Source organism: Schistocerca nitens, chromosome 9 (assembly GCF_023898315.1).
Source record: "Schistocerca nitens isolate TAMUIC-IGC-003100 chromosome 9, iqSchNite1.1, whole genome shotgun sequence".
Lineage (NCBI taxonomy): Eukaryota > Metazoa > Arthropoda > Insecta > Orthoptera > Acrididae > Schistocerca > Schistocerca nitens.
In genome coordinates, this window is record NC_064622.1 from 280,873,640 (window position 1) to 280,898,953 (window position 25,314).

The following is a 25,314-nucleotide window of genomic DNA, read 5'->3' on the forward strand; positions in this document are numbered from 1 at the left end:
CTGTTTGTGTATGAGAAATCGGTTGGAAACTTTCCTCATTTCAGCAGGTTGTAGGTGTCACCACCGGCGCCAACCTTGTGTGAATGCTGTGAAAAGCTAATTGTTTGCATATCACAACATCTTCTTCCTGTCGGTTAAATTTCGCGTCTGTAGCGCGTCATCTTCGTGGTGTAACAATTTTAATGGCCAGCAGTGTTCTATTTGAGAATGAGAGCACTTAGCGAGTTGTAAAAACATTTCGCATAATTTAAATTTTTCTAAATGTTTTCTCAGTTAAACCCCCACGTTATTTAAGGAAAAACTTTATCGCTTACTACATTTACGCTGTTGTTGCAAAAAAAAAAAAAAAGGTCAATATCAGTCATGACGTTTCAGTTTATCAATTCTTTACTGCTACAACTATTCGTAACACATTTTGCTGGCAGTAAACACATACACCACTGAAATTATAAGGGGAATTCAAATGAAGACGCGACAGGTGGATACACATATACCACTGACAGTATAAGGAGCATTCAAATGAAGAGGTGCAAGATGGAAAATGAGTAGCCGGCCGGAGTGGCCGTGCGGTTCTAGGCGCTACAGTATGGAGCCGAGCGATCGCTACGGTCGCAGGTTCGAATCCTGCCTCGGGCATGGATGCGTTTGGTGTCCTTAGGTTAGTTAGGTTTAAGTAGTTCTAAGTTATAGGCGACTGATGACCTCAGAAGTTAAGTGGCATAGTGCTCAAAGCCATTTGAACCATTTTTTGGAAAATGAGTAAGCTAACTGTTCATTACACACACCAAAAAAAGTTTTGCATTACCCCAATTCCCAGAACTTACGAAGACAGACGTTGACTGTGGATATTGTATCACAGACACAGCCCTTTTGACTGTTCAGAGATGTCACTAAACCCGCCCAAAGATGTAAACAACAATGCATGAGCAGCGCCTATTAGACGGAGGGGGTCAGACTGCCGATCAGTTCCAGTCATTCCACCAGGAAGGAGGTACACGGCTAATGTTGTTTGTAGTTCAACCGTGCCTAGACGTTGTTCGATCGCGTGCGCATTGTTACTTTGTGCCAGGGAGGGCTCTCAACAAGGGAAGTGTCCCGGAGTCTCGGAGTGAACCAGAGCGATGTTGTTCGGACGTGGAGGAGATACAGAGAGACAGGAACAGTCGATGACATGCCTCGCTCAGGCCGCCCAAGGGCTATTGCTGCAGTGGATTACCGCTACCTACGTATTATGGCTCGAAGGAACCCTGACAGTAACGCCACCATGGTGAATAATGCTTTTCGTGCAGCCACAGGACGTCATGTTACGACTCAAACTGTGTGCAATAGGCTACATGATGCGCAGCTTCACTCCCGACGTCCATGGCGAGGTCCATCTTTGGGAACACGACACTATGCAGCGCGGTACAGATGGGCCCAAGAACTTGCCGAATGGACCGCTCAGGATTGACGTCACGTTCTGTTCACCGATGAGTGTCGCATATGCGTTCAATCAGACGATCGTCGGAGTCGTGTTTGGAGGCAACCCGGTCAGCCTGAACGCCTTTGATACACTGTCCAGCGAGTGCAGCAAGGTGGAGGTTCCCTGCTGTTTTGGGGTGGCATCATGTAGAGACGCCGCTGGTGGTCACGGAAGGCGCTGTAACGGTTGTACGATACGTGAATGGCATCCTCCGACCGATAGCGCAACCACATCGGTAGCATATTGGCGAGGCATTCGTCCTCATGGACGACAATTCGCGCCCCCATCGTGCACATCTTGTGAATGACTTCCTTCAGGATAACATCGCTCGACTAGAGTGGCCAGCATGTTCTCCAGACATGAACCCTATCGAACATGCCTGGGATAGATTGAAAAGGGCTGTTTATGGACAACGTGACTCACCAACCACTCTGAGGATCTACGCCGAATCGCCGTTGAGGAGTGGGAGAATCTGGACCAATAATGCCTTGATGAACTTGTAGATAGTATGCCACGACGAATACAGGCATGCATCAGTGTAAGAGGACGCGCTACTGCGTATTAGAGGTACCGGTGTGTACAGCAGTCTGGACCACCTTCTCCGAAGGTCTATCGCTGTACGATGGAACAACATACAATGTGTGGTTTTAATGACCAATTAAAAGGGCGGAAATGATGTTTATGTTGATCTCTAGTCTAACTTCCTATACAGGTTCCGGAACTCTCAGAACCGAAGTGATGCAAAACTTTTTTTGATGTGTGTATTTCGAAAGTAATCGTCGTAACTGTTAACACATTTATCGGACGGTGAGACAAGACTGTCATTGCCTTCATGGAAAATGTTAGCGGGTTGCCTACGAACCCTGACACTGTGGAGGTGTGCACCTCTTCTTCCGCACTAAATTGACGGCCACGAATGTCTCTCTTCAGGACTCGAAAAATATGATAGTAGCATGGGGAAAGATCGGGACGTTATGGAGCATGTGCGTGGGCTTCCCACTGGAACTTCTGCAGCGTAGTCGAAACAAGTTCGGCAACATGTGGACAGGTAATTTCATTTTGGGAAGGGTCTGACGATCGCTTGAAGATAAATATTTTCACGTGGAAAAGACGCCGATAGCAGCATACGTTTTCTTTTTCTTTTTTTTTTCATGAAATTTCTGAACATAAATAAAACCAAGTTGAAGGAAAAGGAAAATGGAAGCTGAGAATGAGTCATTAAAATAAATGAATGTAAGAACCCGGGTTGTGGCTTCCCATGCTTAGGTTGTTATGTCTTTCCAAGTAAGTGGAACGATCTCGGGTGACTAACCTGCGTGACTAACTGAAAGAGGTGGCCGGTCCGGGTGCGACCGCCTGGACAAGTTTGTAAAAGCAAGCGTGTCGAAAGACCAGTGTTGCAGCAGCAGCGTGCACTTTTCACTGTGTCCCAGTATTTTTCGGGTACCAAGCGAAAAGAAAAACACCCAATGTTCTTTAGGTAGTAACAATAGACCCAGCTTGTTAGTTCACCGAATAGGTTTCTCAACTGTACTACTAACATATTACAATAAATGCCCAAAAAATTCTGAGACATAACAGTGTAATAAGAATTATGAGAGGGGTACAAGAATAACTGTTCGAATTACATGTAACTGTGTCTTGGCTTCTGAAAGGCACTGATATATTTTCTTCCCATTTGTTTAAAGTATTATTGGTAAACACTTCTTGAGATTCCAACTTATCAATGGTATTAAACAAGTCGCCCAATTTCGATGAGACTACGAGGCGTCCCTCTTTGAAACATCACGACTCAACAGTGTTTATGTCCATATGGGTTCCCATATAATTACTTATCAGCTCCATAATCCGCCAATGTCTACAGTCTAAAAGTATTGCTTTATTTTTTTATTTATGTAAAAGGATTATTTTATCTGAATTCATATTATAACAGGACCAGGACATTGTGATGAGGCTTCTACAACGTAGCTTTCGGTATACGAATTTGTCATATAAGGTGTATGTGATTCGTGTCGGGTCGACTTTAGGTAACGGATACTCCAGACAGATTTGGTGCGGTGCACGTCCATCCCCATTAAGCATTTACGTGTTACTTCCATATCCTCAACGTCCAATCGATGCACGTGTACAAAGTAAAATCTGGTGGTCTGGTGGTAAAGCGCGTCTCTGGCAGCCCAGACGTCGCGGTATTGGATCCCGATCGGACCACGGATTTTTCAGTCTGCGTTTCAACCTAGCCTTCACCTTTCAACGATGTAAGGAGTCGCCATAAACGACACGTAGTGCGCATTCCACGTTAAACTGTAGCTGCCACTTCCCCGCTTGGGTAACTGGGATAGGTTAGGGACACGCTAGTCGCCAAAGTGGCATACGATACCTTAAAGCCGGCCGGGGTGGCCGAGCGGTTCTAGGCGCTACAGTCTAGAACCGCCCGACCGCTACGGTCGCAGGTTCGAATCCTGCCTCGGGTATGGGTGTGTGTGATGTCCTTAGGTTAGTTAGGTTTAAGTAGTTCTAAGTTCTATGGGACTGAAGACCTCAGAAGTTAAGTCCCATAGTGCTCAGAGCCATTTGATTTGATACCTTACAGACACACATATTTGTGAACAGAACATCACTTCAGAAGAACAATTTTAAAACCACAAAACATATGTTACGTTCGGGTGATACTAATGTTTAAGTTTTCTGCCTGTACAACATAACGAACACCAAACTTCAGCGGTATTTCAGAAAGACGTCGCGAAGTGCGGTGTGAACTTACACAGAGCCATCAAGTCAGACAGGTATCAGATGGTTTCCTCGGACAATGATAAGAAAGGCGCTTCGAAGGTAACTCACAGTTCGTTAGCAGCAACCACTGGTGGACATCTGTTTGGCAGCCCAGTCACAGGTTCTCCGACGTTCTACGACGCATGCTTAGAGACTCGTAAGATAAAATGGAGCGTTGTCTTCTTGACGTACAACGCTAAAGTTACGCAGCTTTCTTTTGTGAACACTCGCGATTAGCAGCAAGTGGCAGTCCAAACTGGTCTTGTGACTCATTCTGGTAGGCGGGTAAGTGATTAGAAAGCAGAGCTTGTTGTTGGAAGCAACGTTTAGATTTACAGTTTACAGTTTACAGTTTCCGCCGTCATACGCCCCTTTTTCACGAGCAGCTGTCTTATTTCAATCGACTACTCGTGGCAAGTGAGTCTACTACCGCGCCCCTGGCGTTTTATTCCTAAATTGAGTCTCGCCTGTCACGAGCGATTATTTTCTTTTACGCGGCAGAACCAAAGGCGTTGAGAGCTGTCGGAGGGTGCACATACTTGGGATCAAGAGCGAAACGACCCGGCCTATTCCAGGCCGCTGCGCGTCAGGAAACGGGAGATTCACGCTGTGGCGTGCAGTTAAAGAATGTGTGTTGACAAGTGTTGATCCAGGCATCCTTATACAGCTCTCCGTCCCGCCTCGTGATCACACTGCGTGCGTTCAGAAGCAGCCGATTGCGAAACGCAGTGTTTCCCCGATGGGACCTGTGACTTCCTTTGTCCTGGGTCGCGGACAGGAGTTATCGCGGTGCCGTGTGTTATCGCGGTGCCGTGTGTATCACCAGCGACAAAGAAAGAGCGCGACCCGCCCGTGTCTTCCATAACAGTGCCGGCCAGGCAGCCCCGCACGTACCCCTTAGTTGCTGATATAAATCGGTAGTACTTTAATGTGAAACTTAATCTGAGGTAGTAAACTAATTTGTAGTACGCTTCTCGGGTTTGCCGCCGTATCGTATTGTGTAAATCGTACAATATTTCCTCGATGCAACTGCTCGACATCATCAGGTGGTGGTAGCTGCTGCTGTCACTGCTGCAAGGCGCGACTGATGATAATCGCGCGGCGGCGTCGGAATTTATCATGACGGGAGCAGGCAATACGCGTGCGCGAGAAGACGCTCATAGTTGGAGAAAGCGGCGCTCCTGGTGCCCCCTACTGGGAGCTGCAGAAAGGCCATCCACGCGTGCGCTTTGGGCAATAACTGTGCTGCCTAACGCTCCTGCGGATAAAGTTTGAACTAAATCTCAGCTACGCGTTGAGTCACTTGAGGAAACGGAAGGTCTTGTTTTCCCTGTTTTTGATTTAATGGCAGCTAGTGCTGGATTCCAGGCGGCGCTCAGTTGAAAACCTGCATCCCTGTTGATTAGATTGTCCGCCGTGCGAATATGTATGGCCTCCTTAATAACACAGTCCCAGAAAGATGACGCTGGGGATAAAATTTCCGTCTGTTCGTAAAGCATACGATGTCCCGTGTCCAGGCAATGTGCCGCTACCGCTGATTTATCAGGTTGCCCCAGGCGTGTATGACGATGATGTTCGACGCAACGTTCTTGCACGGTTCGGCATGTCTGTCCGATGTAAGATTTTCCACATTGGCATGGGATTTTGTACACGCCACGTTTTCTGATGCCAAGGTCGTCTTTGACAGAGCACAATAAATTCCTCAATTTTGCTGGTGGCCGAAAAACACACTTGACGTCGAGCTTTTTGAGGATTCTTTCTATTCTCGAAGACATGCCGCCAAAATAGGGCAAGAACGCTGTTGGAGTGGGTGCCTCCGCATCTTCATATACATCCCTGCGTCGAGTTTGCTGAGAACGGAATGCATGGCATATCTGCCTTTCTGAATAGCCATTCTGTTGGAATACCGTTCTCAGGTGTTGTAGCTCACCAGGTAGGCTGTCAGCATCTGAGACTACATGTGCTCTATGCACCAAAGAGCATAGGACACTACCGCGTTGAGCAGGATGATGGCAACTTGTGGCCTGCAAATATAGCTCTGTATGAGTTGATTTGCGATAGACGCTGTGTCCCAATGTACCGTCAGCTCTTCTTCTGACTAAGACGTCCAGGAATGGTAAGAGGCCATCCTTTTCCACTTCCATAGTGAACTGTATATTGGGATGTAGCGAGTTCAGATGTCCGAGAAACACAGGTAATGTCTCTACTCCGTGGGGCCACACCACAAAGGTACCGTCTACATACCGCCAAAAATAAGAAGGTTTGAGACTTGCCGACTGCAGTGCTTTTTCCTCAAAGTCTTCCATAAAATAGTTGACCACCACCCACTCCAACAGCGTTCTTGCCCTATTTTGGCGGCATGTCTTCGAGAATAGAAAGAATCCTCAAAAAGCACGACGTCAAGTGTGTTTTTCGGCCACCAGCAAAACTGAGGAATTTATTGTGCTCTGTCAAAGACGACCTTGGCCTCAGAAAACGTGGCGTGTACAAAATCCCATGCCAATGTGGAAAATCTTATATCGGACAGACATGCCGAACCGTGCAAGAACGTTGCGTCGAACATCATCGTCATACACGCCTGGGGCAACCTGATAAATCAGCGGTAGTGGAACATTGCCTGGACACGGGACATCGTATGCTTTACGAACAGACGGAAATTTTATCCCCAGCGTCATCTTTCTGGGACTGTGTTATTAAGGAGGCCATACATATTCGCACGGCGGACAATCTAATCAACAGGGATGCAGGTTTTCAACTGAGCGCCGCCTGGAATCCAGCACTAGCTGCCATTAAATCAAAAACAGGGAAAACAAGAACTTCCGTTTCCTCAAGTGACTCAACGCGTAGCTGAGATTTAGTTCAAACTTTATCCGCAGGAGCGTTAGGCAGCACAGTTATTGCCCAAAGCGCACGCGTGGATGGCCTTTCTGCAGCTCCCAGTAGGGGGCACCAGGAGCGCCGCTTTCTCCAACTATGAGCGTCTTCTCGCGCACGCGTATTGCCTGCTCCCGTCATGATAAATTCCGACGCCGCCGCGCGATTATCAGTCGCGCCTTGCAGCAGTGACAGCAGCAGCTACCACCACCTGATGATGTCGAGCAGTTGCATCGAGGAAATATTGTACGATTTACACAATACGATACGGCGGCAAACCCGAGAAGCGTATTTGCAACAGATCCGTCGGGAAAGCATGAAAAGTCTCATTTGTAGTAATTTTTTTAAAAGGCTGTTTACTACTGGAGTTGGGTACAGACATAACAGTATAAGATCCAGAAAGTTAAAAATTCGTCTAAAATAACCTTTTCTGAGAATACTGAAGTGAGGAATGAATTCCAGATAGGGATGAGAAGCCGATTTCAGGCATTAGCGGTTCTATGCACCTCGACCATGACCGATGTCACAAACCCCATCTGCCCGTAGTGTTTTGATGTGATGTCAACAATAATGCACAGTGGTTTACTTGATTGGCTCGTCGGCTGAGCTGGCCTCTATTGCCTGGCTGTGGTAGAAGTAAGCTTTCAGAAATTTACAACTGGCACTCTAAACTTTTTAGGGTGGCAGCAAAAATTAATCAGCAGTTTTTATTTCAAGAAAATGACTTAAAATTAGTTATTATGTACGTTTTTAACTGGTTCTGAGCTGGGAGTTCTTTTGGCTACTTAAAAGTCGCTATTCATTTTCCAAAATATAAAAAATACTCCATATCCCCAGGTCTAACCCCTGTGCTCCTGGGACGATTTACGACATACGAGCATAATATTCGCCTTTTTTGGAGTTGGTCTATCCACTTGTTTCCAGTGCTTGCTTTGTTTCTTTGTTGTCTTGGCGTCATAGTAATACGCCAGCTATCGCCATTGGGATTAGGAGGCACACCAAGTCATTTTCATTGGCCTGACAGGGCTGCAGCATTCCGCTGATGCCTCGGGTCGTCGGGCTTCTTAAATGTTTGTAAGCAATCGCGGCACCCAGCGTCGACGACTTTTGTCATGTTTAAAATGTTGTGCAACTCAGCGCGGATTCTTGCATTGTTGTTTCAGTTCAAGAGCAGAAAGCGAATTACCATACACTATTTAACGTCATTAATAGTCTCCACCATTCTTTTTTGGCTTGCCTGGCCACATGCTGCGATATTTTTTCCCGAGATTTCCTTGTCAATTTAAAACTAAACACCTGCCACAATGGGAACATGGAATGGTTCCATTGAAAAGTAATCACCACATGCATTAAGACATTTATCCTACTGGGAGACGAGATGTTCAGTTCCTTTTTCCCAGAAAGTGGTCGGCCGCTGACGGACACATAACCGCGCACACTTTCGATTTTCCTTGTCCAGCTAACGAACGTCCACTTGAATCTTCCTTCAGGCCGCCGAAGATGTGAAAATCACATGGCGAAAGATCCGAGCAGTACGAACAATGTTGCAGTGTTTCCCATCCACCTTCGTCCGATTGGCAGTGTGGGGACAGGCGTTACGTGAAACAGGATGATTTCGTCCGAGAGCGCTCCTAATTGTTTTGACTTTATGGTGCGTCGCAGTTTCTGCAAAGTGTCTTCAGAGTGATGCGCATTGATTGTGATTCCAAACTCGAGGAATGCGACTAGCAGAGGGCTTCTGCAGTCGAAAGAGGTCATCATGACCGTATCAGAACTTGTTTGAACAGCTTTAGATTTCTTTACCGGGGCAAATGTGGGATGTTTCCTCTGTTGGCTCTGCCGTTTGCCCTCAAGATGTCGGAACGCTGTCGGACAGAATCATTCTGTTGCATGATAATAAGCTCCACCCCCCCCCCCCCACCCCACCCCTCCCTGCTGTCTATCGGACGAGGCTACACACTCCAACAATTTATAGTTGGGAAGCACTAAAACATCGTCCGTACAGCCCGGGTGTTTCACCGTGTGATTTTTACTTCTTTGGAGACTTGAAGAAAGGCATGCGTGGACGTTGGTTCCATTCGGACGAGGAAGTGCAAGAATGGGTGCGGTTATGGATCTACGAAACAGGAAATGAGCGTCTCGTCTTCCAAAGGGATAAATGTCTTTACTTTTGTACGGATCCATTGCATGGTCTCATTGTGGGGGGTATTTGGTTTGCATTTGACTACCTTTCATACACCATCACTACAGACATGTGCCTGCAAACAAAGAAAAAAATTATTTACGTAGCTTCATTTTTTCGAGGTAATAAACGAAACTTTGTCTGTATCTCCTACAGTCTGTAGTATTATGATAGTTATTACTATATGCAACAGACGAATCTTACAAGCTTCGTTATATCCGTTACGGATGACGAAAGGCAATTGTGAGTTAAAGTGGCGGGTTATGTACTAGTGGTATGCAACCAGGAGCTTTTTAAATTTAATGTGATTCATTGCACCATTAACTACACTCCTGGACAAAAAAGTGACACACCCAGAAGACACGGTCAGATGCCAAAATAACTTCGTACACGTACACACCATCAGAGGGTACGTAAATGATTGGAGTTACAGTTCTCTGTGACAGGTGCAGTGGTCACCAGAGTGCTTTTGTGTTGTTTATGTTTACTGTTGTTATCAGTCTTGGTAACATATAGGGGGTGATTCAAAGTTCCTATTACAGTCTTCTAGGAGATGTAGAGCAGACTTTGAGGATGAGGTTTTGATCAGGAAATCATGTCCGGAAATGTACGATTTGGATGTAACATAAGTTTGGTGATCTGTCAAGCAAATCTCCCACTTCACGGTACGCACAGAATCTGACAGGAGGGCGCCCTGTTCTAATCGTGATCTCATATGACGCCTTCGCCCAACTACAACTGCTCTTAGAAATTGCTACATTCGAAACTGGGAGCATTGGCTATGGTGCTCCATGGACGTCCCGGACTCTCGAATTTAAAGAGGACGTCCTTAACCACGTAGAAGAGAACCCGAGGACAAGTACTCGAAACACTGCCCATGCCAAGCGATCCTGCAGCATACAGGTCAGAGCTCGTCCTCTCTGCTGCGTGCGTACTGTGAAGTGGGAGAAATGGAGGTGATCCGATCCTCAAATTGATTTTATATCTAAATGGAGCATTTCAAGACAAGGGTTCCTTATAAAAACTTCATCTAATAGGTCTCCTCTACAACCTCTAGAAGCCCATAATAGAAAATTTGAATCTTTCTGTAGAAGGAGCGCGAACAATGTCAGATGTTGAGTGATCACTGGTAAGGACACCGAGATGCTGCACACTCGTTTGAGACAGAGCTAAAGAGCAAATTAGACAGTTTTAAAGGGGCTTTACAGTGGGTCTCCGTGTGGCAGGCTAGCTGAATCGGATCGTGCAGTATCCAGATTTGTGGGGCTTTCGGACGTGGAAGTGAAAGAGACCCGATATTGGATTGCATGGGAAGGTGAAAACAGGCATACCCGTCGCTGAGGTTCTGGTCTGAGCAACTCAAGGGAGGATTGTCATATTGCGCACCAAGCGTACTGTAACATCTTCGCATCTGTGCTTGCCACCTGAGAAGTAACGGACTCCCTGTAACATTGTGTGTCATCCCGCACCATTGCTCAGAGCAAAGTAGCAGCAGTAGGGAATTGCCCTCCCATGTGTAGGCTGTCGTTATCACTACAATACAAACAGCAGCGTGAGGTGGTGGTGCCGTGACTGGGAAGTATGGACTGCTGATAAATGGTGTCGCACTGAGATCGGCTATGAATCGCGGTTCTGCACTACCCCAGGGCACCATCGTTGGCTAGTATGGTGGCTGCCTGCTGGGAGGTCCAGTTTTTCCAGTGTTTTGGAGAGGCACAGCCATCAGGTATGAGTCCAGGTCACGGCTGGCAATCACTGAGGAAACTCTGAGGGAACAACTGTACGTCAAGGACATTGTGGGTCTCCACATATTACCTCTCATGCGACAGTGTTGTGGAGCTACCCTACTGGCCATTAAAATTTCTACACCAAGAAGAAATGCAGATGATAAAGGGTATTCATTGGACACATATATTATACTAGAACTGACATGTGATTACATTTTCACGCAATTTGGGTGCATAGATACTGAGAAATCAGTACCCACAACAACCACCTCTGGCCGTAATAAAGGCCTTGATACGCCTGGGCATTGAGTCAAACAGAGCTTGGATGGCGTGTACAGGTACAGCTGTCAATGCAGCTTCAACGCGATACCACAGTTCATCAAGAGTAGTAACTGGCGTATTGTGACGAGCCAGTTGCTCGGCCACCATTGACCAGACGTTTTCAATTGGTGAGAAATCTGGTGAATGTGCTGGTCACGGCAGCAGTCGAACATTTTCTGTATCCAGAAAGGCCCCTACAGGACCTGCAACATGCGGTCGTGCACTATCCTGCTGAAATGTAGGGTTTCGCAGGGATCGAATGAAGGGTAGAGCCACGGGTCGTAACACATCTGAAATGTAACGTCCACTGTTCAAAGTGCCGTCAATGCGAACAAGAGGTGACCGAGACGTGTAACGAATGGCAGCCCATACCATCACGCCGGGTGATACGCCAGTATGGCGGTGACGAATACACGCTTCCAATGTGCGTTCACCGCGATGTCGCCAAACACGGATGCGACCATCATGATGCTGTAAACAGAACCTGGATTCATCCGAAAAAATGACGTTTTGATATTCGTGCACCCATGTTCGACGTCGAGTACACCATCGCAGGCGCTCCTGTCTGTGATGCAGCGTCAAGGGTAACCGCAGCCACGGTCTCCGAGCTGATAGTCCATGCTGCTGGCAACGTCGACGAACTGTTCGTGCAGATGGCTGTTGTCTTGCAAACGTCCCCATCTGTTGACTCAGGGATCGAGACGTGGCTGCACGATCCGTTATCCGTTACAGCCATGCGGATAAGATGCCTGTCATCTCGAGTGTTAGTGATACGCGGCCGTTGGGATCCGGCACGGCGTTCCGTATTACCCTCCTGAACCCACCGATTCCATATTCTGCTAACAGTCATTGGATCTCGACCAACGTGAGCAGCAATGTCGCGATACGATAAACCGCAATCGCGATAGGCTACAATCCGACCTTTATCAAAATCGGAAACGTGATGGTACGCGTTCGAAACTGTCCTCGTGTCAGCACGTTGAAGGTGTTGCCACCGGCGCCAACCTTGTGTGAATGCTCTGAAAAGCTTATCATTTGCATATCACAGCATCTTCTTTCTGTCGGTTAAATTTCGCGTCTGTAGCACATCATCATGGTGTAGCAGTTTTAATGGCCAGTAGTGTACTTTTCAGGACAATGCTCGCCCACACATGGCACATAGTCTCTATGAACTGTGTGTGATGTTGAGTTTTCCCATGGCCAGGAAGATCCCACATCTAACCCCAATACAACGTGTGGGACCAGCTCTGACATCAACTTTGCCTCAGTACCAGTAGCCAGGATATCCAGCTAGGTTCAGGAGAGGATACGACTCCTTCATGACACCCTTCTTTACTGTATTAGTGCATGCATCCAGGCCGGGAGGGGTGCAACATCATACTAGTAAGACGACTTATACTGCTAAGGTCTTTATAAATTTGACTCGCTTTTGTAATCATTGCAATGACTTCACATAACCTCTCACCCCGTAAAGTGTTCGTTTCCTCCTCCCCTTCTGGGTGCTTTAGTTGTTTCTTTTTCCTTTTTTTCTTTTTCCAGGCAGTGTAGTTTTGAGCCAATGCAGGGTCATCATCAGACTGAGGTGTTATCAGAAACATTACAAGATTTTCCAAAAAGAATATACATACTTCGAAGACATATATTTATTAAACTGTAAGACATACAACCATGAGACATGTTGCGCGGACTGGCTGCGCGGTTTGTGGCCCCATGTCACGGATTGCGCGGCCCCTCCCGCCGGAGGTTCGAGTCCTCCCTCGGGCATGGGTGTGTGTCTCGTTATTAGCATAAGTTAGTTTAAGTAGTGTGTAAATCTACGGACCGATGACCTCAGTAGTTTGGTCCCTTAGGAATTCACACACATGAAACATGGGACACACATTTACGAGCCTCTCAAGTTTAGATTACAGATCTTTAATATATGCTCTACCTGTGAAACGAACAATATCATATCGACACTCGAATTCCTCGCGTATTCGTGCATGTCCACCGTCATTGTAGTTATGGCAGTATGGATCCGGTTCTTCAACTCTTCTCGATTCTGTGCTAGTGTTGGTGCATAGACGTTGGCCTTAATGAAACTGCAAAAGAAGAAGTCACAGGGCGTCAGATCCGGTGACCGTGGAGGCAAGCTGACAAGTGCTAAGTCGCCTGCTGTTTGATGGCCAATCCAACAACTCTGTAGAGTTTCATTCAGATATTCACGCACTTGGCCGTTCCTGTGAGGGCGTGCTCCATCTTGTTGAAAAATAAAGTTGTCCTCGTTAAGCCTCGTAAACAACCAATTTTGTAACATAACAAGATACTTCTGACAATTAATCGTGTTTCCATCAAAGAAGAATGGGTCGTAAACAGATCGCACGTTAACTTTTGGTGAATCTCATACGTGTTCAGGGTGTGCATGTGAGTTCTATAGGCCCCAAATTCAAACACTGTGTTTGTTTACTTTCCCAACAAGATGGAAAGTTGCTTTATCACTGAAAACGATGTGTTGGGAGAAAGTGTTATCATTGACAATAGCATTATGAAGTTCGTCAGGAAATGCTACGCGTTTGTGTTTGCCGTCATGACGTACAGCCTGTAACAGTTGTAACTATGGCTTTATAACCAATCGACATCTCAAAACACGCCTAATTGTTGTTGTAGACAGTTGTAACTCCCGACTGGTATGACGAGATGATTTCTTAGGACCACGTTAGAAAACGAAGGTACTCTTTCCTTTACATACACTGCCTGTGTCTAAAAACTGTCGATGCCATCTGCGAGTGTTCCATTCATTCGGAAGATCAGTTTGGAATCTCACCATGAAACGTTTTTGCACTGTAATCACGGAATTACACTTTGGAATCTCGAGAACACAAAATGATTTCTGCTGCGGTATAGCCATTTTATAATATGTGGCGCTAACCAAAAAAGAGAAGACAACCGACATCTAGCGGCAATGAATATAAACTAGACAATGTATTTCTTCCTCGAATAACTGAGCCGTTGTTCAGCGATCGATAGTTTTGACAACATAATACTTTGTACAAGGGTCACTCCAAAAGAAATGCACACTTTTTTTTTTAATCCCTCTTTTATTCTACATGTTTGAAAGTTTTTGTGTGTAGGTATATCCTTTAGCAACAATATTTTCATTTCTCCACATAATTTCCATCCCTCTCAGCTGCCTTATGCCATCTTGGAACCAGCGACTGTATACCCGCACGGTAAAATTCTGGACCAACCTGTTGGAGTCACTGTTTGGCAACGTGCACAAGGAAGTCTTCATCTTCAAACCCTGTTCCACGAAGAGAGTCTTTCAGTTTCCCAAAGAGATGATAGTTACATGGAGCCAGGTCAGGACTGTAAGGCGGGTGTTTCAGTGTTGTCCTTTCGAGTTTGGTGATCGCTTCGATGGTTTTTTGACTGACATGTGGCCTTGCATTGTCGTGCAACAGCAAATCATCCCACTTTTGCCGATGTGGTCGAACACGACTTAGTCGAGCTTAAAGTTCCTTCAGTGTCGTCACATATGCGTCTGTCAGCAGTCACCAATTCGTTAACTCTCTGCACATTGTCTGGAGTGTGTGCAGTACGAGGCCTGCCTCTGCGAGGACAATCCTCAATATTGCCATTCCCGCTTTCATCACGTAACCTGCTTGCCCACCGACTAACTGTACTGCGATCGACAGCAGCATCCCCACACACCTTTTTCAACCTCTTGTGGATGTTTCCCACTGTCTCGTTTTCACAGCACAGGAATTCTATGACAGCACGTTGCTTCTGACGAACGTCAAGTGCAGCAGCCATCTTGAAGACATGCTGTGACGGTGCCACTCACGGGAACAGGTTGAACTAAGTTTGAAAACAAGGTGGAAGGATGTATCTACACACTGTAAAGCTTTCACACACGCAGAATGAAAACTGTATTTTTTACAAAAATAGTGTGCATTTCTTTTGGAGTGACCCTCGTAATATGTATGTTCTCCCCTGTATTTTCTGGATCATGTGCAGCTCAGCTATAGGGTCACTGTGATTACATGGCGTGTTCATGAGAAAATTATTTCGAGAATGAACACTGAAGGAAAAAAATAGTATGCCCTTTTAGTAGCATCCAATTCACTCAAGATTTATTGTTGAAATAGTGCATATGTGGCTCTGAGGTACCAGGTACCGACCAGTGCTGAAACACATTTGTTAGTACGTAGCATAGGCTCTAGCGGCGGCACTGCAAGCACTGACTCCAGCATCCAGTCGATGGTACAGATAGCGAGTACTGTCTTGAAATACGTTATTCCACGCCTGCTCGGCCTGTCCACGTAGTTCTGTAATAGATGTTGGTTGACGAGTCGCATAAGTCACTTCTTGTCCCGTGATATCCCACACGTGCTCGATCGGAGACAAGTCTGGAGATGATACTGGTCAGTAAAGTTGCTGCACGTGTTGCAGAGCACGTTGTGTTTCTAGGGCAGTGTGTGGACGAGCTTTATCCTTTTGAAACAACACATAATCTTCTTATCGGAAGAAGGAGAAAAGAACTGGCTGAACAACATTCTACACAAACTGATCGTTGATTAGCGTCCCTTCCAGAAACACCATAGGGAACGAGAGTTGTAGCTTGTCGCACGCCAGACCATAAGACTTGGGATGGAATCAGTGTTTCCTGGACAAATGCACTCTGAGGCAGCGCTAACCAAGTCTACGTCGTTCGCGCAAACGATCATCACTTGCATGGGGGCAGAATTTGCTTCATCGCTGAAAACCACGGCGCGCTATTCCATCTCCAGGTGGTCCTCTCACAGTACCAGGGAAGCTGTGCACGTCGATGCTGTGGCGTGTGTGGTAGATAGGTTAGAGGTGTGTGTGCACGTAGTCCCACTGCTAATAACCGATTAACAACAGCTCGTGTTGAAACACGTGAGCTCACATGCCGTCTTATCTGTGCTGTGGTAGGTGTCCTTACATTACAACAATCCTGGCGGGCGCCTGCGCTGCGTGGACGTCTTCTAGAACCTCGTGTCTGTGTGTATGAGAATGTTCACGTTATCACTGGTACGAGCATCGTTGCACAACTGACACGGCACGTCCAACGTGTGTGGCAATTCTCCAAAAGGAGTATCCAGCCACTCGGAAGGCCACAGTATAACCCATTTCAAACTCGCTCAGCTGGCTGTAGGAAGTGGCAGTGCGTCTGTGTGGCACGGGTGCCTGCTTGCTTCAAACGTCTGCACCAGAATGAGCCTTCTGATAGTGAACATTCTCTATTAAAGGATAGACACAGATGGTGCTTTGGCAGTTGTGCCACTACGCTACCTCTTGGCGGACAGCCGGCCGTTGTGGACGAGCGGTTCTACGCGCTTCAGTCTGGAACCGCACTGCTGCTACGGTCGCAGGTTCAAATCCTGCCTCGGGCATGGATCTGTGTGATGTCCTTAGGTTAGTCAGGTTTACGTAGTTGTAAGTCTAGGGGACTGACGACCTCAGATGTTAAGTCCCATAGTGCTCAGAGCCACTTGAACCATCTTGGCGGACGACGTTGAAACGATTATCAGTGCATATACGAGGGTCACTCCAAAAGAAATGCACACTATTTTTGTAAAAATACAGTTTTCATTCCGCATGTGTGAAAGTTTCACAGTGTGTAGAAACATCCTTCCCGCTTGTTTTCAAACTTAGTTCAACCTGTTCCCGTGAGTGGCGCCGTCACAGCATATATTCAAGATGGATGCTACAGTTGACGTTCGTCAGAAGCAACGTGCTGTCATAGAATTCCTGTGCTGTGAAAACGAGACAGTGGGAAACATCCACAAGAGGTTGAAAAAGGTGTATGGAGATGTTGCTGTCGATCGCAGTACAGTTAGTCTGTGGGCAAACAGGTTACGTGATGAAAGCGGGCACGGTAATATTGAGGATTGTCCTCACAGCGGCAGGCCTCGTACTGCACACACTCCAGACAATGTGCAGAGAGCTAACGAATTGGCGACTGCTGACAGACGCATCACAGTGAACGAATTGTTACGCTGCGTTGGGATAGGGGAAGGAAGTGTTTGCAGAATACTGAAAGTGTTGGTGTTAAAAAAGGTTTGTGCCCGGTGGATTCACAGGACGTTGACAGTTGCTCTCAAAGAAACAAGAAAAACGGTATGCAGCGAACTTTTGGAACAGTACGAGAATGGTGGAGATGAATTTCTTGGAAGAATTGTGACAGATGATGAAACATGGCTCCATCATTTTTCACCAGAGACGAAGAGCCAATCAATGGAGTGGCATCATGCAAATTCACCCAAGGAAAAAAAAAATCAAAACCACACCTTCTGCTGGAAAAGTTATGGCTGCAGTGTTTTTCGATTCCGAAGGACTCTTGTTTGCAGACATCATGCCAAGTGGATCCACACTGAAGAAACTTCAAGCTCGACTGAGTCGTGTTCGACCACATCGGCAAAAGCTGGATGTTTTGCTGTTGCACGACTATGCACAGCCACATGTCAGTCAAAAAACCATGGAAGTGATCACAAACCTCGGATGGACAACACTGAAACACCCGCCTTACAGTCCTGACCTGGCTCCATGTGACTATCATCTCTTTGGGAAACTGAAAGACTCTCTTCGTGGAACAAGGTTTGAAGACGATGACTCCCTTGTGCGCGCTGCCAAACAGTGGCTCCAGCAAGTTGGTCCAGAATTTTACCGTGCGGGTATACAGGCGCTGGTTCCAAGATGGCGTAAGGCAGTTGAGAGGGCTGGAAATTATGTGGAGAAATGAAAATATTGTTCCTAAATGATATATCTACAAACTGTAAAACTTTCAAACATGTAGAATAAAAGATGGATTTCAAAAGAAATAGTGTGCATTTCTTTTGGAGTGACCCTCGTCCTGTCCCCCACGTGGCGGGTGAAAATCGACGTTGGCTTTTCAGATGTACTAGTTTTTTTCAGCACTGTATATTTTAGTCAACTCAGACACACAGTCTCTCCTCTCTCTCTCTCTCTCTCTCTCTCTCTCTCTCTCTCTCTCTCCCTCCCTCTCACTCTCCCTCTCTTCCCTTTTTTCGAGACCCCCCCCCCCCCCCACACACACACAAAATACTTAGGTGCACTTGGCTGGTGACGACGAGCCTGCAGTGACTCGAGAACTACTCGCTGGTACAACAACTCTTATGAAATTCAAAAATCGACTGGTTACATGTCTTACCTACACATAGCGCCGAACATCAGAAGAGACAGCTCGTATAGTCTCGAGTTAATGTTTCACGCTGACAGTTGTGTGTGCATTGGTTTGAAACTTCCTGGAAGATTAAAACTGTGTGAAGGATATCGACTCAAACTCGGAACCTTGCCCTTCAAGGTTCGAGCCCCAGTGTGGGAAACAGTGTCAGTTTACAATGAAATGTTAATTTGCTTGTTCTTTAATGGCAGCGTGGAACTGCCACACAAGTGCCACGGCAATATCGCTAAAAGCAGCACGTTGCTCCCCCTGTGTGCAGGCCCCGTCGCTGTTGTTCGTACCGCTCCTGGTGTCCGCGCTGTGCGCGCCGTCTTGGGGGCGTTTCGTGGCCGCCGACGGCTCGCTGCCGACCACCACCACGGAGGGCCCGCCACAGCCGTACAGCTTCGTCTACGTGGCCGGCCGCTATCCCGGACACATCGACCGCACTCACAACGAGGAGAGCGACGGCTCCGGCGTCGTCAGGGGTCAGTAACCGTCATTTCCTCTTCTGTCGTGTGAATCCACAACACGTTACTACGACGGCTATCGGCCGTGAAGTGGAAACCACAGGAAAAGTCAAAAATTGGTCAAATGCGGGTAGGGCTCGCGCACTGAGAGTTCTGTGCAAAGTTAATTTTATAGTTCATCGAGCCTGGTAATTGAAAATCCCAATGGTTTTTGCCTGTTATCGGTATCGATACTGGCAGGATATTGAAACCGGGAATTGCAAGATTTTATCAAATTCTCTACAGTAGTTCCTCAGACTGGCCCGTACCTAAAAAAGAAGCGAACAGGGGAGTTAAATTTACATATGTAGAGAGAGAGATGATTTAATAAAACATTTTCATTTACTTACTACAACATGACTGCAATATACACTCATGCTCACGAATTAAGAATAATTGCAGAAGGTGGTGCCACACAACGTGGCACTACACAAAACTGGCGCTAATAGCATGGGCACATAGGGAACACACACGACACAGATCTGTAAGTCCACGGTATTGGTGATAAGTTGAGAAAACCGTCCCGAAACACATGAGCTACAAAACGCCACTCTTTCCTGCGCATGTACCCCCACATCAATATGGGATATGATCACCATGCACACGTACACAGGCCGCACAACGGGTTAGCATACTCTGGATCACGTGGTCGAGCAGCTGCTGGGGTATAGCCTCCCATTCTTGCACCAGTGCCTGTCAGAGCTCCTGAAGTGTCCTAGGAGTTTGAAGACGTGCAGCGATACGTCGACCGAGAGCATCCCAGACGTGCTCGTTGGGGTTTAGGTCTGGAGAACAGGCAGGCCACTCCATTCGCCTGATATCTTCTGCTTCAAGGTACTCCTCCACGATGGCAGCTCGGTGGAGCCGTGCGTTATCATCCATCAGGAGAAAGGTGGGACCCGTGGCACCCCTGGAAAGGCGGGCACCCTGGTGCAAAATGACGTCCCGTTAACCTGACCTGTTACAGTTCCTCTGTCAAATACATGAAGGGGTTACATGCACCAATCATAATCCCACCCCACACCATCAAACCACGACGTCCATACAGGTCCCTTTAAAGGTCATTAAGGGGTTGGTGTCTGGCTCCTGGTTCACGCCAGATGAAAACTGTGGTGTGCGTACTGTAAGACCTCCGGTACACAAACCATCAGATTATTTGACTCGTCGCTCTAACGAAGTAGGCGAGTGTCAGCAATATGTCTCGTGGTCTTATCGTGGCGTGTTTATCTTCTGCCATTCGGTCAGACGATAGAAATGCCACTTGCACTCTTAGAGTAGCAGATTGACAGTGACCAACTTTAAACAGAACTTGATTAATTTTCACACACATTTATTAAAATAATAACAAGCATAAAAATTACTTAACTTGGTTCTGGATGCTATTTACAATTGACAATCTGAAGTTCCTTTGCTATTGGTACGTTAATCTTATTCTCACATATATCTCTGATACTTGACAAAAGTGTCTATACATATATCTTCATGGCTATGTACAGGAATATGGTAATCTTATTAGGCGCAGACTGAAACTTGACTATAGACTGGTACAGACAAATGTAGACTGACTAATCGGAGGTCTGTACACTCATTATAATACCTCGCGCATTCATGTATCACTGCGCGAGTGTGATCTGCGAGGAGAAAAGGTTCTACGTTAGCAGCAATCTCATTGGCTGCGTTACCTATTAATACGTGGATCAGTGGAAGCAGAATTTGTTCCGTCTCTATGGCAGCGCCATCTCGTAGTGCGGAGACGGACGAGCGCTGCGCCTGCGCTGTTGTGCTTAGCGGGGCGCGCTCTAGTGGGAAAGTTGTGTACGTGCTGACTGCGCGGAGCCGGCCGCGGTGGTCTCGCGGTTCTAGGCGCGCAGTCAGGAACCGTGCGACTGCTACGGTCGCAGGTTCGAATCCTGCCCCGGGCATGGATGTGTGTGTTTCCTTAGGTTAGTTAGGTTTAAGTAGTTCTAAGTTCTAGGGGACTAATGACCACAGCAGTTGAGTCCCGTGCTACGACGATTTGAACCATTTTTTTGACTACGCGGAACTATGTACGCAACAAAATCCCAGCGAGAATCACTGTTCAGACTATACCTGGACTCATCCGTGAACATAACGTGGGACCACTGTTCCAATGACCATGTACTGTGTTCTTGACACCACGCTTTACGGGTTCTCCTGTGACCGCAATCTCATTGGCTGCATTACATATTAATACGCGGATCGGTGGAAGCAGAATTTGTTCCGTCTCTATGGCAGCGCCATCTCGTAGTGCAGAGACGGACGAGCACCTTGCAGGTCTGCGGGCGAATAAACCAAGTCTGTTCAGTCGTCTGTAGACTGTGTGTCTGGAGACAACTGTTCCAGTGGCTTCGGTAAGGTCCCAAGCAACGCTACCTACAGTACTCCGTGGCAGTCTGCAGGCACTGATGGTGACATATCGGTCTTCTTGTGGTGTTGTACACTGTCGACGTGCTGTACTGTAGCGCCTGGACACGTTTCGTGTCTGCTGGAATCGTTGCCATAATCTTGAGATCACACTTTGTGACACACGGAGGGCCCGTGCTACGACCTGCTGTGTTTGACCAGCCTCCAGTCATCCTAGTATTCTACCTCTCATAACGTCATCAATATGTGTTCTTTGAGCCATTTCCAACACACAGTCACCATTAGCACGTCTAAAAACGTGTGCACAGTTATTCGCTGCACCGTACTTTGATATGCACCAACACACTTCTGCATATGTGGATTGCTGCCAGCGCCACCGTGCGACGACGGCAGGTCAAATGCACCGCATGGTCATACCCTGAGGTGATTTCAACTCGCGAACTGCCCACCAGAGTGTTGTTTCACCGTGTATCGGCATTAGCCTTAATCTATGAGCATGAGTGTATATATTATGTTTCGATGCAGCAATCGTCGTCGATTATGCTTTTGAAGGATGATGAAAGACGTGTATATTCAAATAGCAAACATACTTTTGATGTGATACAATTACAATTTAACAAGTTTAAGAGATTTTACTTTACTTGTACTGTGAAACTTTGCTTCTTGCCAAATTTCATGATTCTAGTTCAAAGTGAAGCACCCTACAGATTTCGGTTGTCGAAATATCTGACGTAAATGACTGTATCTTTTAATTGAACTGACTTAGAGACTTGAAATTTTTCAACCGCCAAGGGACTTCAGACTTTAATATGTGGCATAAATTTGAGCTTGCTACGTTTACCCGTTTCTGGGAAAAAGGGTTCTTTACAGTCCAACAGACCGACAGACAGACAACAAAACGATTCTGTAAGTGTTCTGTTTTTACAGATTGAGGCACGGAACCCTAAAAATGTTTGATTTGCAACATTTAGCTACACCTTCCACCTACTTTTATACATAGTCGCTACTCAGACGTAGAAGGAAACATTTGCAAGTGTAGATAAACGTTCTTGATGATACTTGGCGGGTGTATAAAGGGGGCAAAGTAACACTATATGTATTTTTTTGTGCGTGTCCAGTATTGTTTTTAAAAGGTAAAACACACCATTTTGGAATGTTAGGTTCGGAGGGATTACCTTCAGAACGGCGATATATAAAAATGTATTTGGTATAAAGGTCGATATGTAATAGTTCATGAAAACTATATAATCAACTTTTATAATAATTTGAAATTTTGCGGTATTCCACACAAATTTATTTTGCAAAATGAAAACTTCTGTTACAACAAAAGTCAAAGAAACTTTCGAGCCACATACGTCCACGTGTAATAAAGCTAGGGTGTGGAATAGCAATTTTGGAAAATAAGCTGTACACAGTGCACTGACAGAGAATTTTCAACATATCTCTTTCAAATGTATAAACATGTGTTAGTGTTTCAATTTTTTATTTGTTTTATGTTTTAAACTGTCATTTTTACCTTCTTGTTCTTTTTTGGTTCTTTAGTTTACCGTTTCACTAACGTGTATTTCGTTAATTAAAAATAATAAGTAACTAATCACTATGTTGCAAAATCATTGCAATAATGATAATCTATAAAGAAATGCTTGAAACATAATTTTTTTTGCAAATATAAGTAAAATAAATAATTTGAATGGTAATGAATGTTCAGATATTTCAATTAGGTGTGCTGAAAATACTCCGACAGCACGTTGTGTACAGCTTATGTACCAGAAGTGGTAGCTCAGAAACGAGCTTTATTACACGTGAAAAAATGCGGCTCAAAAGATACTTTTTGCTGTAGCAAAAGTTTTCATTTTTCGAAATAAATTGATGGTGGTGGTAAATTGCAAAATTTCAAATTATTACAAATTTGATTATATAGTTTTCAACAACGTTAATTACATACACACTTATATATGAAAGACATTTTTACATGTTTCCGTTTCGAATATATTCGTCTAAACATAATATGCCAAATTACCTTTCAGGATGTGTTGTACCCCCTTAAAAATGAAACTAAACACAAACAAAAGAACACGTATTGCATTCTTTCGACCCCTCTACACATTCGCCAAATTTCATCAAGATCGTTTATTTACACTTGGGAAAGTTTCCTTCTTAGACATTTGTCGCAGCGTGGTACCAAATTTCTAACACCCTCGTCATAGAAGCAGCTGCCCGCCAGTTCTCTACGCTGGTCTGCAGCTCGTTGTCTAAGCCAAAGTGCTGTCCTCGTAGATAGTGGTTCATGTGGGCAAGGAGTTGAAAATCAGAGGGATCCAGGTCCGGGCTGTATGGCGGTTGATCGAACACTCCAATGAAAATACTGCACGAACGTCATTGTCACAGCTGCAGTGTGCGGCCGATCATTGTCATGAAGAAGAGCCTGGGGACAATATTCCTCTTCGCTTGCTCTGAATTGCCCTTCGTAGTCAGTTTTCTCGAATCGCCTGATCCACTCGTTGAACAAGATCATCGGTTGACACTCGCTTCCTTCTCTGACCGCCTGCGACGTGGACGTCTGCATGTCCTGCTTCAAAGCTGCGCTCCACTGTCACACGTGGCAATTACATTATGTGGACTGCACGAAATCGGGAGGAAACCGTCAGGATGCAGAGATCGAACGACAGCACGCATTTCACACTTCGCAGGAGACACTATTGTTCTAGACATCTTTACGTTCTCACTGTGCGCTCAGAACAGAAAAGCGTTACGTGACGCAATCGACTGGCGTACTAGACTCACTCTGCAACGCATCTGCGCAAAGCGTCATTGCGTTTTCACTGTGGTTTTAGTTTAGCGACCGATTGGACCTTGGAGAGAAAAAAAGATTAGCTCTCATATAATCAGCACACCACACAAACAGGTAGCGTCACGCTAATACCGTGTAACACCGCTTCGGGTCTTGGTTAAGGTCTCAGATCGGCGAGGAACAGAGTCCACGAGTTTCTTCATGCATGCCATATCAGCAGAAGCCACTCACTGATGCTTAGATCCGACAGAGCCAGCAAATTCCGGGGATGATGATTGTTACATTTCACCAGTTGTTCCAAATAGTCCCAGACATTTTCTGTGGACATTAAGATCTGTTGATATACGAGGGCCAGCCGAGGGCGGCAGGATGCCTAAGTATTCATAAAATCAGACCTGTGAAGACGGATTTTGTCATCTCGGAAGACCGGAGTGTCTGCACAACACTCGTTATAAAGATCCGGAAGGGGCCGGCCGTTGTGGCCGTGCGGTTAAAGGCGCTTCAGTCTGGAACCGCGTGACCGCTACGGTCGCAGGTTCGAATCCTGCCTCGGGCATGGATGTGTGTGATGTCCTTAGGTTAGTTAGGTTTAATTAGTTCTAAGTTCTAGGCGACTGATGACCTCAGAAGTTACGTCGCATAGTGCTCAGAGCCATTTGAACCATTTTTTGATCCGGAAGGAAAGAAAACATTTGGTCACGGAGAATGTGAAAACAAACGTTCTAGATCGTGTTAACGATAATCGAAATGAGTAGACCCAAGTCATGATACGAAAATCACGCTCACAAAATCATAAAGTCCTGAACTACACCCGCCACCACTGCGAGTTAAACGTCTCACTGGGCTGGCAGTGCCCTCGTTGCCTTGCATCGTTTGAAAAGAAGCAAAATCACGATTTGTCGGACAATAGTATACGCTTCCAATCAGCTGCTGCCCGGTTTCTACTGACGATGTATAATTACAAGGGGCGTTCCATACTGATTTAAAGTTTATTTTTTCCCCATCATTCATGGTGCATCATTTGATTCATCTCTAACAGTAGATGGGAGGACGATCACTAGAAGTGTAATCTCTGAACAGTATTGCGCAATTTCCCAACTTCTGTCAC

The 25,314-nt window shown here is 46.0% G+C and overlaps 1 protein-coding gene across 1 annotated transcript in view; it reads left to right on the forward strand.

The window, feature by feature from the left end:
- Nucleotides 1–25,314, forward strand: part of LOC126203129 (uncharacterized) — a 124,930-nt gene that overhangs the window by 91,460 nt on the left and 8,156 nt on the right. Inside the window, exon 2 of the mRNA XM_049937377.1 lies at nucleotides 18,802–19,009. Coding sequence (XP_049793334.1) covers nucleotides 18,802–19,009 — 208 coding nt within the window. The remainder of the gene's footprint in view (nucleotides 1–18,801; nucleotides 19,010–25,314) is intronic.